This window comes from Carlito syrichta, unplaced genomic scaffold (assembly GCF_000164805.1).
Source record: "Carlito syrichta isolate Samal-C Ts95f unplaced genomic scaffold, Tarsius_syrichta-2.0.1 Scaffold306686, whole genome shotgun sequence".
Classification (NCBI taxonomy): Eukaryota; Metazoa; Chordata; class Mammalia; order Primates; family Tarsiidae; genus Carlito; species Carlito syrichta.
In genome coordinates, this window is record NW_007250782.1 from 269,626 (window position 1) to 283,253 (window position 13,628).

The following is a 13,628-nucleotide window of genomic DNA, read 5'->3' on the forward strand; positions in this document are numbered from 1 at the left end:
ACCCCAACCAAAAAAAAAAAAAAAAAAAAGTAGAAAGAATTCGAATAAGCAATTTAATAATGTATCTCAAAGAACTAGAAAAGCAAAAGCAAAACAAACCCAAAATTAGTAGAAAGAAAGGATAAAGATAAGAGTAGACCAAGGCCGGGCTCGGTGGCTCAACCTGTAGTCCCGGCACTTTGGGAGGCCAAGGCAAGTGGATTGCCTGAGACTACAGGTTCGAGACAAGCCTGAGAAACTTGGCAAGACCTCATCTCTACAATAAATCAAAAAATTAGCCTGGTGTGGTAGCACGCGCCTGTAGTTCCAACTACTTGGAAGGCTGAGGCTGAAGGATCACCAGAGCCCAGCAGATCAACACTGGGGTGGCTGTGAGTGTCCCACTGCACTCCAACCTGGGTGATAGAGTGAGACTCTAACTCAAAAAAAAAAAAGGCAGACCTAAATAAAATAAAACTTAGAAAAAAACTACAAGGGACCAGTGAAAATTGTTTTTAAAAAGATTAACAGTAGGCTGGGCTCGGTGGCTCAGCCTGTAATCCTGTGCTTTGGGAGGCCGAAGTGAATTGCCTGAGCCCGCGGGTTCGAGACCCACCTGAGCAACTTGGCGAGACCTCACCTCTACAATAAATTTTTAAAAAAATTTGCCGGGCATGGTAACGCGTGCCTGTAGTTCCAGCTACTTGGAAGGCTGAGGCGGAAGGATTGCCAGAGCCCAGCAGGTCAAGGCTGCGGTGGCTGGGAGTGTGCCACTGCACTCCAGTCTGGGCAACAGAGTGAGACTCCAACTCTAAATAAATAAATAAATAAATAAATAAATAAATAAATAAATAAAAAGATTAACAAAAAACTGCTAGCTAGACTTACCAAGAAAAATGAACCCAAATAAACAAAATCAGAAAGGAAAAAAAGGTATTACACATTACAACCGATACCACAGAAATACAAAAGATAATCAGAGACAATTATAAAGAACTATACAAACCTAGCGGAAGTGGATAAATTTCTGGACACATACAACCTACCAAGACTGAATCAGGAATAAACAGAAAACCTGAATAGCCCAATAATGAGTAATGAGATTAAATCAGTAATAAAATCTCCCAACAAAGAAAAGCTCAGGACCAGATGGCTTCACTTTGGTAGATGCCAAACTCTACCAAACTTACAAAGAACTAATAGCAATTCTCCTTAGACTATTCCAAAAGCATTCAAGAGGATTTCTCCCTAACTCATTATGTGAAGCCAACATTACCCTAATACCACAATCAGACAAAGATGCAACAAAAAGAGAAAACTATAGGCCAATATCCCTGATGAATATAGATGCAAAATCAACAAAATACTAGCAAACAAAACCCAACAGCACATTTAAAAAATAACACACCATGATCAAGTGAGATTTATCCCAGGGATGCAAGGTAAATCAATAAATGTGATATATCAACAGAATGAAGGACAAAACATGGACAATTATCACAGTAAATGCCAAAAAAACTATCAATAAATTTAACATCCCTTGATGATTAAACAAACTAGGCATAGAAGGAACATACCTCAACATCATAAAGATCATTTATGACAAACCCACAGCTAACATAATACTGAATGGGAAAAAGCTGAAAGTCTTTCCTCTAAGAACTGAACCAAGACAAGGATTCCCGCTTTCAATACTCCTATTCAACATAGTACTGAAGCCCTAACAATCAAGTAAGAGGAAGAAATAACAGCCATCCAAATTAGGAAAGAGGGAGTCAAATTGTCCCTTTTTGTAGATGACATCATCTTAAATCTAGAAAAACATAAAGAATCCACCAAAAAACTCTTAGATAAATACATTTATCTAAAGTTGCAAGATATAAACTCAACATACAGAAAATCAGTAGTGTTTCTATACACCAACAATGAAATAGTTGAGAAAGAAATCAAGAAGACAATTTCATTTCTAATAGCAACAAAAATATATATTACCTAAGAATAAACTTAACAATGAAAGTAAAAGATCTCTACAAGGAAAACTACAAAACATTGATGAAATAAATGGAAGAGGACACAAACAAATAGAAAAGCATTCCATCTTCCTGAATTGGAAGAATTAATATTGTTAACATGACAATACTACCCAAGGCAACCCACAGATCCAATGCAATTCTTATCAAAATACCAATGTCATTTTTTACAAAAGTAGGTGAAACAATCCTAAAATGTGTATGGAACCAAAAAAGACTCCACATAGCCAAAGCAATCATGAGCAAAAAATAATGGAGTGGAGACTTTACACTACCTGTCTTCAAAACATATTACAAGGCTATAGTAATCAAAACAGCATAGTGCTGATGTAAAAACAAACACATAGACCAATGGAACAGAACAGAGAACCCATAAATAAGTCTACATATTTGTAGCTGACTGATTTTCAACACAAAATGCCAAGAACATCCACTGGGGAAAGGATACCTTCTTCAACAAATGGTCCTTGGAATCTGTATGCATACGAATGAAACTGGATCTCATATACAAAAACCAGCTCAAGATGGATTAAAGACTTAAAAGTAATGCTCAGCCTCATTAATCATCAAAGAAATGCAAGTTAAAGCCACACTGAGATACCACCTAATTCCAGTCAGGATGGCCATCAACAGTAACTCAAAAAACAACAGATGCCGGAGAGGATGCAGGGAAAAGGGAACACTTCCACACTGTTGGTGGGAGTGTAAACAAATACAACCTCTGTGGAAAACACTGTGGTGATTCCTAAAAAAATCTAGCCGGGCTAGGTGACTCAGCCTGTAATCCCGCGCTTTGGGAAGCTGAGGTGAGTGGATTACCTGAGTCCGCGGGTTCAAGACCTGCCTGGGCAACTTGGTGAGACCTCATCTCTACAATAAATCAAAAAATTAGCTGGGCGTGGCAGTGTGCGCCTGTAGTTCCAGCTACTTGGAAGGTTGAGGCGGAAGGATTGTCGGAGCCCAGCAAGTCGAGGCTGCGGTGGCCGGGAGCGGCCACTGCACTTCAGTCTGGGCAACAGAGTGAGAATCCATCGCAAAAAAAAAAAAAAAAAAAAGATCTAAAAATCAACCTTCCATATGACCCAGCAATCCCCCTTCTGGGAATACACCCAGAGGAACTCAAATCACTCTATAAAAAAGATACCTGCACATGCATGTTTATTACAGTATTAGTCACAATAGCAAAAACATGGAACCAACTATGTTGCCTATCGAAAGTGGACTGGATTTTCTTTAAAAGTGGTACATATACATGATGGAATATTATGCAGCTATAAATAAGGACAAAATTATGGACTTTGCAACAACTTGGATGGATTTAGAGTCTATAATACTCAGTGATCTATCACAGAAACAAAGATCTGAGTATCATATGTGCTCATACATAAGTGGACCCTGAATATGTATTATAATACTACAAGAGCCGGGCTCGGTGGCTCAGCCTGTAATCCTGTGCCTTTGGGAGGCTGAGGTGAGTGGATTGCCTGAGCCCGCGGGTTCGAGACCCGCCTGGGCAGCGAGACCTCATCTCTACAATAAATCAAAAATCAGCCGGGCGTGGTAGCCTATAATTCCGGCTACTTGGAAGGCTGAGGCAGAAGGATCGCCGGAGCCCAGCAGGTCAAGGCTGCAGTGGCCAGGAGCGGACACTGCACTCCAGTCTGGATGACAGAGTGAGACTCCAACTCAAAAAAAAAAAAAAAAAGTACTACAAGAAAGGAATTGACAGCCACGTGCGGTGGTTCATGCCTATAATCCCAGCACTTTGGGAGGCCGAGGTGAGGGAATTACCTGAGCCCACGGGTTTGAAACCAGCCTGGGCAACTTGGTAAGCCCTCTTCTCTATAATAAATCAAGAAAAATGAGCCAAGCTTGGTGTCACATGCCTATAGTTCCAACTACTTGGAAGGTTGAGGTGGAAGGATCACCTAAACCCAGCAGGTTGAGGCTGCAGTGCCCTGAGCATGCCACTGCACTCCAACCTGGGCGACAGAGTGAGACTTTGACTAAAAAAAAAAAAAAAAGAAAGAAAGAAAGGAATTGGTCAATAGGGGAACACTACCAGGAGAGGGAAGGAGGGCACATAACATCAATAAGGTACCCGATCTCAAATCAGGTGAAGTGGGGAACTAAGGAAGGCCCAACCTTTACCTGTCTGATGATCACTTATGTACCTAACTTTGAATTGTACCCCACGTCTTTAAAAAAAAAAAAAAGACTTAAAAATAAGACCTGAAACTATAAAACTACTAGAAGAAAACATAGGAGAACTACTTCAAGACTTTGGTCTAGGCAAAAATGTTATGGCTAAGACCTCAAATGCACAGGCAACAGAGATGGACAAATGGGATTATATTAAACTAAAAGGCTCTGCACAGCAAAAGAAACAACAGAGTACAGAGACAATCTGTTGAATGGGAGAAAATATTTGCAAGCTATTCACCCAACAATGGACTAATATCCAGAATATACAAGGAACTCAAACAACAGTAAAACATAAAATAATCCCATTAACTTCAGGAAGCAAGGAAGATTTTGTGTAATCACTAAGGAGTTGCGGCATTTGAACCTACTAAAATGCCTGATTACCTTGGGCCAGTCAGTGGAAAACCAAAGATGAAAAGTCCATTTGAGCTCTGGGTGAGGGTGATATTGCCTTGTTGAAAACTTATGGTCAGAGCACTTACTCTAGGCAGATCAAGCAGGTTGAGGATGACATTCAACAACTTCTCAAGAAAATTAAAGCGCTCACTGGTATTAAGGAGTCTGACACTGGCCTGGCCCCACCAGCACTCTGGGATTTGGCTGCAGATAAGCAAATGTCCCAGAGTGAACAGCCTTTGCAAGCTGTGAGGTATACAAAGATAATCAATGCTGATTCAGAGGACTCAAAATACATTATCAATGTAAATAATCAGGTGGCATCTACCGACATCGAAGAAGGATAAAAGTTGGTGTGGACAGAAATGAATACCAAATTCACATTCCAGTGCCTCCAAAGATTCACCCAACGGTTACCATGATGCAGGTGGAGGAAACTGCTGATGTCACATACCGTGATGTTGGTGGCTATAAGGAAATAGATGAAGAAGTTGTGAGAAGTCGTTGGAAACCCCACTACTTCATCCAGAGAGGTTTGTTAACCTGGGCATCTAGCCTTCCAAGGGTGTGCTGCTCTTTGATCCACCAGGTACAGGCAAACGCTCTGTCCTGGGGCAGTAGCTAGTAGGATGGATGCTTGTTTCATTTGAGTTATTAAATCAGAAATACATTGGTGAGGGGAGCTCGAATGGTTCACGAGCCTTTGAAATGACCAAAACAACAACAACAACAAAACCTATCTTAACTTTGATGAAATTGATGATATTGGAGGATCTCAGTTTGATGATGGTGCTGGAGGTAACAATGAAGAGCAAAGAACAATGTTGGAACTGATCAATCGGCTGGGTGGTTTTGATCCTCAAGGCAATATAAAGTGCTAATGGCCACTAATAGACCTGATACTTTGGATCCAGCATTGATAAGGCCAGGGAGATTGGATAGAAAGTTTGAATTTGCCTGTTCTAGAGGGTCAGACTCACATCTTTAAGATTTATCCTTGTTCAGCAAGTGTTTAAGATATCAGATTTGATGTGTTTTCACGACTGTGTCCAAAGAGTACTGGTGCTGAGATTAAAAGCATTTGCACAGAAGCTGGTATGCTTGCCATCAGAGCACAGAAAAAATTGCGATCAAGAGGGATTTTTATTTTTTGTTTTTTTAAAAACAAAACTGGAGGGCAGTGGCACGCTCCCGGCCACCGCAGCCTTGACCTGCTGGGCTTCTGCAATCCTTCCATCTCAGCCTTCCAAGTAACTGAAACTATAGGCACGCGCTACCACCCCTGGCTAATTTTTATTTATTTATTGTAGAGATGAGGTCTCACCAAGTTGCCTGGGTGGGTCTCGAACCCGTGGGCTCAGGCAATCCTCTCACCTCGGCCTCCCAAAGTGCTGGGATTACAGACTGAGTCACCAAGCTCCACCCTGAGAGGGATTTCTTGGAAGCTGTAAATAAGGTCATTGAATCTTATGCCAAATTCAGTGCTACTCTCTGTTTTATGACAGACAACTGAGCCCTGAAGGGTTTCAAGTGAAAACACTTCTTTCAATTGAAATTCTAACCTTACATGGACTTGTTAACCACTTCACAAAAAAAATAAAGACTTCAAAATTTTAAGAAATAATAATCCCATTGAAAGCAAACAAAGGACATGAATAGACATTTATTTTAAAAAGACATACAAGCCGGGCTCAGTGACTCAGCCTGTAATCCCGCGCCTTGGGAGGCTGAGGTGAGTGGATTGCCTGAGCCCGCGGGTTCGAGACCCGCCTGGGCAACTTGGCGAGACCTCATCTCTACAATAAATCAAAAATTAGCCGGGCGTGGAAGCGCGCGCCTATAGTTCCAGCTACTTGGAAGGCTGAGGCGGAAGGATCTCCGGAGCCCAGCAGGTCGAGGCTGCGGTGGCCGGGAGCGGCCACTGCACTCCAGTCTGAGTGACGGAGTGAGACTCCAACTCAAAAAACAAAACAAAAAGACATACAAATGGCCAACAGTCAGATGAAGAAAATGTTCAACATCACTGAACAGTGGGGAAATGCAAATAAAATTCGTAATGAGATATAATCTTATGCCAGTTTGAATGACCATTATTAAAAAGACAAAAGTAACAGATGCTGGTGAGGATGCAAAGGGAATTCTTACACACTGTTGGTGGGAATGTACATTAAACCACTGTGGAAAACAGTATGGTGATTTCTCAAAAAAAAAAGAAGAAAAAACAACAACTAAAAAACTAAAAGTAGAACTACCATACTCCAGCTATCCCACCACTGGATATTTATCCAAAGGAAAGGAAATCAGTATATCAAAGGGATACCAGCACCCCCATGTTCATTGCAGCACTATCACAATAGCAAAGATATGGAATCAACCAAAGTGTCCATCAGCAGAATGGATAAAAACAGGGGGTATACACACACAATGGAATATTATGGGTCATCAAAAAGAATGAAATCATGTCATCTGCAGCAAAGTGGATGGAACTGGAGGTCATTATGTTAAGTGAAATAAGCCAGGCACATAAAGACAAATATTGTGTGTACTCACTCATATGTGGGAGCTGAAAAAGTTCATGTCATGGAGGTAGAGAGTAGCATGGTGGTTACCAGAGTAGGATATATACGATGAGAGGATGGAATGAGGTTGGTTATGGGTACAAACATAGAGTTGGATAGGAGGCATAAATTAATGTTCAATAGCAGAGTAGGGTGACTATACTTAAAATAATGTATTATATTTTTCAAAGTAGCTAGAAGAGAGGACTTGAAATGTTCCCAATACATATAAATGATAAATACTCAAGGTGATGGATATTCTAAATACACATTCTATGCATGTAATAAAATATCACATGTACCTCATAAAAGGTACAATAAAAAATCATTTAGAAGAAAATTACAAAAAATAAATTTCTTAGCCAACTTATGCTTGTACTTATTGGAATATATATACTGGCATATTCTTGCTGGAATACCTATTACACAATAAGGCATTCAGCAACCAAAATGAGATTACAGAGTAAAATGGACATAAGCAACACATTTCGGGTGTCTCTGTCTCCCATCACCCCCAATTGGGGCGGTCTAGCTGCAGAAAAACAAGCTCAGACTCCCACTGATTCTGCCTTATGGTAAAGTTGTATAATTACTTCACTATATATTACAATATAATAATAGGCCGGGCTCCGTGGCTCAGCCTATAATCCCAGCACTTTGGGAGGCCGAGGTGAGTGGATTGCCTGAGCCCGCGGGTTCGAGACCCGCCTGGGCAACTTGACGAGATCTCATCTCTACAATAAATCAAAAATTAGCCGGGCGTGGTAGTGCACGCCTGTAGTTCCAGCTACTTGAAAGGCTGAGGCGGAAGGATTGCCGGAGCCCAGCAGGTCGAGGCTGTGGTGGCCAGGAGTGGCCACTGCACTCCAGTCTGGGTGACAGAGTGAGACTCCAACTCAAAAACAAAAACAAAAACAAAACAATATAATAATAAAGTGCACAATAAATGCAATGTGTTTGAATTATCCTGAAACCATCCCCCACCTGGTCCATGAAAAGAATTGTCTTCCATGAAATTGGTCCCTGATGCCAAAAAGGTTGGAGGACCACTGCCTTATGAAGATCAGAACATATACTGCCTGCTTGAGATTTTTTTAGTTTGGTCTCAGAAATTGTGTTAGAAAATTCCTAGGTTATCAGAGCTGGTGAGTTTCACAGTAAATCTCACCTAAAGACATCACAACAGCCATTGTCATCGCCGTCACCATCATCATCATTATCAGTGAACTGTTACTTAAAACTCACACTCATTCAATAACACTTTTGTGCTCACAGTTATCTGGGCACCTGTTGTGATACCAAAAAGGTAAGCTACCCATGACCCACCAAAGTATTTGATACAGAAATGCTAGTAGACTTCAGAGTACTCTTTTTCCAAGCGTGCTCCTTATGTTTCTTATTTCCACTGATGTTGGGCTAGGAATATTTGCAATCCAGGAAATGCTCCTTTATCTTCAGCATACACACAACTAGAGCAGTTCACATGGCTGTAGACAGAGAGAGGGAGCATATGGGGTCAGCACCAAGTACATCCCTGCCTTTCTCATGGGCTATTCATGGGAAGCCCAGAGCCTGGCTTGACCTTTGGCTTGTCTCCACCTGACACAGTTTGGATGGTTGTCCCCTCCAAATCTTATGTTGAAATTTGTTCCCCAGTGTTGGAGGTGGGGCCTAGCAGGAGGTGATTGGATCATGGGGACAGATCCCTCATGAATGGCTTGGTACTGCTCTTGTGATAATCAGTGAGTTCTCACTCTATTAGTTTATGTGAGAGCTGGCTGTTTTTTTTTTGAGTTGGACTCTCACTCTGTCACCCAGACTGGAGTGCAGTGGCACGCTCCCGGTCACCGCAGACTCGACCTGCTGGGCTCCGGCAATCCTTCCGCCTCAGCCTTCCAAGTAGCTGGAACTACAGGTGCGCGCTACCATGCCTGGCTAATTTTTGATTTATTGTAGAGATGAGGTCTCGCCAAGTTGCCCAGGCAGGTCTCAAACCCGTGGGCTCAGGCAATCCACTCACCTCGGCTTCCCAAAGCGCTGGATTTCAGGTTGAGCCACCAAGCCCAGCTGAAAGCTGGCTGTTTAAAAGAGCCTGCACCTCCTCCTTTCTCTCACCATGTGACATGCCTGCTCCCGCTTTGCCTTCCACTGTGATTGTAAGCTTCCTAAGGCCTCATCAGAAGCAGATGCCGAAGGCATGCAAAACTGTGAGCCAAATAAACCTCTTTTCTCTATAAATTATGCAGCCTCAGATATCTCTTTATACTAATGCAAAATGAAATAATACACTACCTTTTATTTTATTGTATTGTATTTGAAACACTATTATGGAAAAATTTAAATATACACAAATGTAGAAGAGTACAAAGAAATCCTACACCTATCACCCAGATTAAATAGCAATCAATATTGAGTCAATCTGGCATGGCCATCCATGTCTTTATATCTTTCTGTCATGGAATCTGCCCTTTATAAATTTTTATTTTTTTGAGTTGGAGTCTTACTCTGTTGCCCAGGCTGGAGTGCAGTAGCACACTCACTGCCACTGCAGCCTTGACCTGCTAGGCTCAGGTGATCCTTCTGCCTCAGCCTTCCGAGTAGCTGGAACCACAGGCATGCTCCCATATGTGGGCTCAGGCAATCCTCTCACCTCAGCCTCCCAAAGTGCTGGGATTATAAACGCAAGCCCCTGTGCCCCACTGTAAATTCTTTGCTGTAAACTCTGAGCATTTTTTCTTTTCTTTAGCCTCAACCTAACAAACTCATTTTTTAGCTATGCCCATGTACAATTCTGCTAAAATGTTTTAGTTGAGCAATAATCTTTAAAATTTCAAACACTCAGCCGGGCTCGGTGGCTCAGCCTGTAATCCCGCGCCTTTGGGAGGCTGAGGTGAGTGGATTGCCTGAGCCTGCAGGTTTGAGACCTTCCTGGGGAGCGAGACCTCATCTCTACAATAAATAAAAAAATCAGCCGGGCGTGGTAGCGCATGCCTGTAATTCCGGCTACTCCGAAGGCTGAGGCGGAAGGATCGCCGGAGCCCAGCAGGTGGAGGCTGCAGTGGCCGGGAGCGGCCACTGCACTCCAGTCTGGGTGACAGAGTGAGACTCCAACTCAAAAAAACAAAAGTTAGTTTACTCATATAGATCCTTCTGGTGCACATGTGGGTTTTCCTCAGACATTTCTTCATCCTTGGTTGTTGTGAAGTAAAAGTTCAACTCAACAGGCTTAGGATGCTCTAATCCTGCATAGTCCGAGAAAGAGACTGGTCTTTCACCAGGTCCTGGAAAATGACCTCTGAGCCCTTTGACTAACCTGCATGGAAAGAGTGTCTTCATATACCTAGAGAATTATACCATTCTGGTTCCTGCTAACAATGTAATTTATGGTGGGGGCTGTGGGTCACACTGTATCAATCTGATCTCTGGAGGGGCTGGAGACTGAGTAATTAAAGTCAGTCGTGGGGCACTCATGCTTGTGTGACCGAATCTCAATAAACCTCTGATACCTAGGTTGACAATGCTTCATGGGTGTTGCTACACAGGGCGGCTGGGAGAATTAAGCACTGTCCATATGACTCCCACGGGAGAGGACACTTGGAAGCTCACACCTGCTCTCTCCTCAATTCTGCCCTAAATACTTCTTTTTACCTTTACTGATTTTAATCTGTGTCCTTTTATTGTAATAATCTGTAACCGTGAATATAATGGCTGTTATGAGTTCTCTGAGTCTTTCTAGTAGATCACTGAACCCAAGGGTTGTCTTGGGGACCCCTAACATGTTGTAGAAGTAGGATTCACAAGAACTGGAACATGGCCAAGGCATGGTTTGGGAAGAGGAAGGATAAGAGAGTAGGAGAAAGTGACACTTTGATGCCTGATGGTTACTTAGTCTCCACACCATAGGACAAGATGTGTGGTCTTATATAGTAGGGGCCTCCTTGGAGAAGACACAAGTGATATTTAGTACGGTTCCTATTCCTGCTAACTGCACCACAGGGTATGTCTTTTTCAGATGGAATTTGGGTGTGAGGGCAGTCAAAAGGTATTGATGTAAATTTGAAGTGCCCCAGAAAACGTCCATAGACTTGAAGATCCATAAGTTTCCCATAAGTGTGCTCTTTGAGCCTCAGCAGCTAAGATGAATGGAGTTACCCCAGCCTCCATCTATTGGCCAGGTAGCCCTATGAGATAAGTTGACATGGCAGGACTACAGCAAGGCAGAGATGAGATGATCATCGACATATCCATCTTGCAGCCTCTGAGCCACAAAATGCCAACAACAGCTGTCCAGTGGACCAATAAGAGACACAGAGATTGCTGGTGGCTATGTAGAAGATTCTGCGAGGGCAAGGCCCCATACACTGGTGCCAAGTAGACTATATTAGGCAGATGTTGGTAGTCCCAGGAGGCTACAATTATGTCTTGACAGAAGTAAAAACGCCTGGAACTGGTCTTTGCATATCTAGTGCTATATGTAGATGCTTAAAATACTGTTAAAGGGCTAGAACAGAAGATATGGTATCAATCTGGACTATCAAGACTTTTCTTCAGATCATCACGTCTGTTGAGAAGATGTAGCAAATATCACTGTAATCTCAGTGATTTGTTCTGTAATAAAATTGAATTGTACCAGGACCATATAGCAATATGGTATAACACTGACATTCTTGGTAAAATTTAACTACCTCATGCAAATAAGTCATAAGATAATATTGATATTGATGAACAGATGTACTAAGAAGTTGAGATAAAGCCTCGTCAAGATGGAATATTGATGGGAAATGATCAGCCTGAGGAGACCAGGAACTAGTCAACCATCAGCTAATTTGGACGCTAAATAATTCTGCACAAACGTACCTCAAGATATAAATAACTGTAGATCAGTGGAGGACAAAAGTTATCAGTACAAAAATATCAAGTTGCATGTGTGCTTTACAGTGTAGGTTACCCATTTGTTTCAATCTCTCTCTGTCCCCCACTGGCTCCTCCATGTGAGGCATATTCATATACAATTGCTGTACCAGTTATAAATGCTTTGTTGAGGCGTCTGACTCCTGGTTAAACATCAATGTGAAATTTTTGGGGGGCCCAACTGTAGGTAATTACCAGGCAGATCTCGTGGGGGAGAGCCAATGCACTGTGGTCTCTATGGAGGTCTCTGGGGAGCTGAAATCAAGGACTGAGGTTCCCTGGCCAACCATGCTCTTGTTTGCATTCCTAGCCACGGATGCTAAGAAAAATATGACAGTTTTGTTTTAAGGATTAGGGGGCAGCCTTACAACAAAAGGTTAATTCAGCAGGCTTGAATTAAATCAAATGCTGCACAGCCTCAAAAAAAAAAAAAAAAAAAAAAATCCTGGCCCTTGGTCAGCTCCTGGGAACAAACTTCTAAGCCCTTGGATTTCCTGTCTGATAAGAACTTATCTGCCTGCCTGGAGCCTTGTCCACACCAGATAGTTTATAGTTTATGCTAACACATGACTGGCAGAGGGCCGGTACCACTTGACCTGTGCAGGGGCTGGAGACTAACATCAGCCGTGCAGTTGCTCCAGGCCAACATGACGAATCTCCAGTGAAACCCTGCATCCAAGGTGCAGGCAACCATCCCTGCTCAGCAATTCTTCATGTGTGTGGTCACACTTCATGCTGAGAGAAGGCAGTGCTGTCAGTAGGACTCGCTGGGAAAGCACACTCAGTGCTCCCACCTGGTGTCCCCTGGCTCTGCCCTACGCGCCTTCTCCTTTGCTGGTGTTAAACTGTGTCCTATCACTGTGTAAACCTTAAGCAGGAGTATAATGGCTTTTAATGTGAGTCCTTCTAGTGAATCACTGACCCTGAGGCGGTCTTGCAGATCAGTTCTACATGCACATCTAGGAATGAGCAAGAAAGGAGAATCCCCTGCAGGCTCCATCTAGTTGTGTAGGGAGGCAGTTAGGCGGGCAGAATAAGAGCCCTCTAGACTGTGAACAAGGGCCAGCTTTCATTCTGTGGGGCCTGTAAGGCACCATCACTCTCAGCAAGAGGTGACACACTGCTAGACCCCAAACCCGGCCTCCGTGAGGACTTGCTTATGTGCTTTAACGGGGGCTCCCACCAGTGGGCGGGTCTTTAATCCCGGAGGAAGTCGTGAGTACAGGAAGGGGAACAACAAGGTGGGAAGCCAGGACCCCGGGTGGCAGACGAGAAAGAGATTTCATTGTGTACTGGGTCCTGGGTCATATGAAGGAATGTGGTTGGGGGACTTGTCTCCAAGGCGCCAAAAGCTCGAGTGAGGCGAGGCCTGGGGGGACCCCCAAACAGCCCTCGGGCCCAGGAAGGCCAAGCCTGGAGAAGGCGGTGGGCTAGGGCTCCCATCCCGCTCCTGCCCCCCAGGGGGCGCCCACCGGGCCTGGAGTGGGAGGAAACAGAGGGGGCGCCAGGCCGGGGCGCGCGGGGAGCAGGGGGGGAGGGAAGGAGGGGT

At 43.3% G+C, this 13,628-nt stretch overlaps 1 protein-coding gene and 1 pseudogene across 1 annotated transcript in view; both read left to right on the forward strand.

The window, feature by feature from the left end:
- Nucleotides 1-4,586: 4,586 nt before the first annotated feature.
- On the forward strand, nucleotides 4,587-6,123 carry LOC103265599 (annotated as a pseudogene).
- Nucleotides 6,124-13,387: 7,264 nt separating this feature from the next.
- PRSS41 (protease, serine 41) overlaps nucleotides 13,388-13,628 on the forward strand; it is a 12,135-nt gene continuing 11,894 nt past the window's right edge. Inside the window, exon 1 of the mRNA XM_021715125.1 lies at nucleotides 13,388-13,436. Coding sequence (XP_021570800.1) covers nucleotides 13,388-13,436 — 49 coding nt within the window. The remainder of the gene's footprint in view (nucleotides 13,437-13,628) is intronic.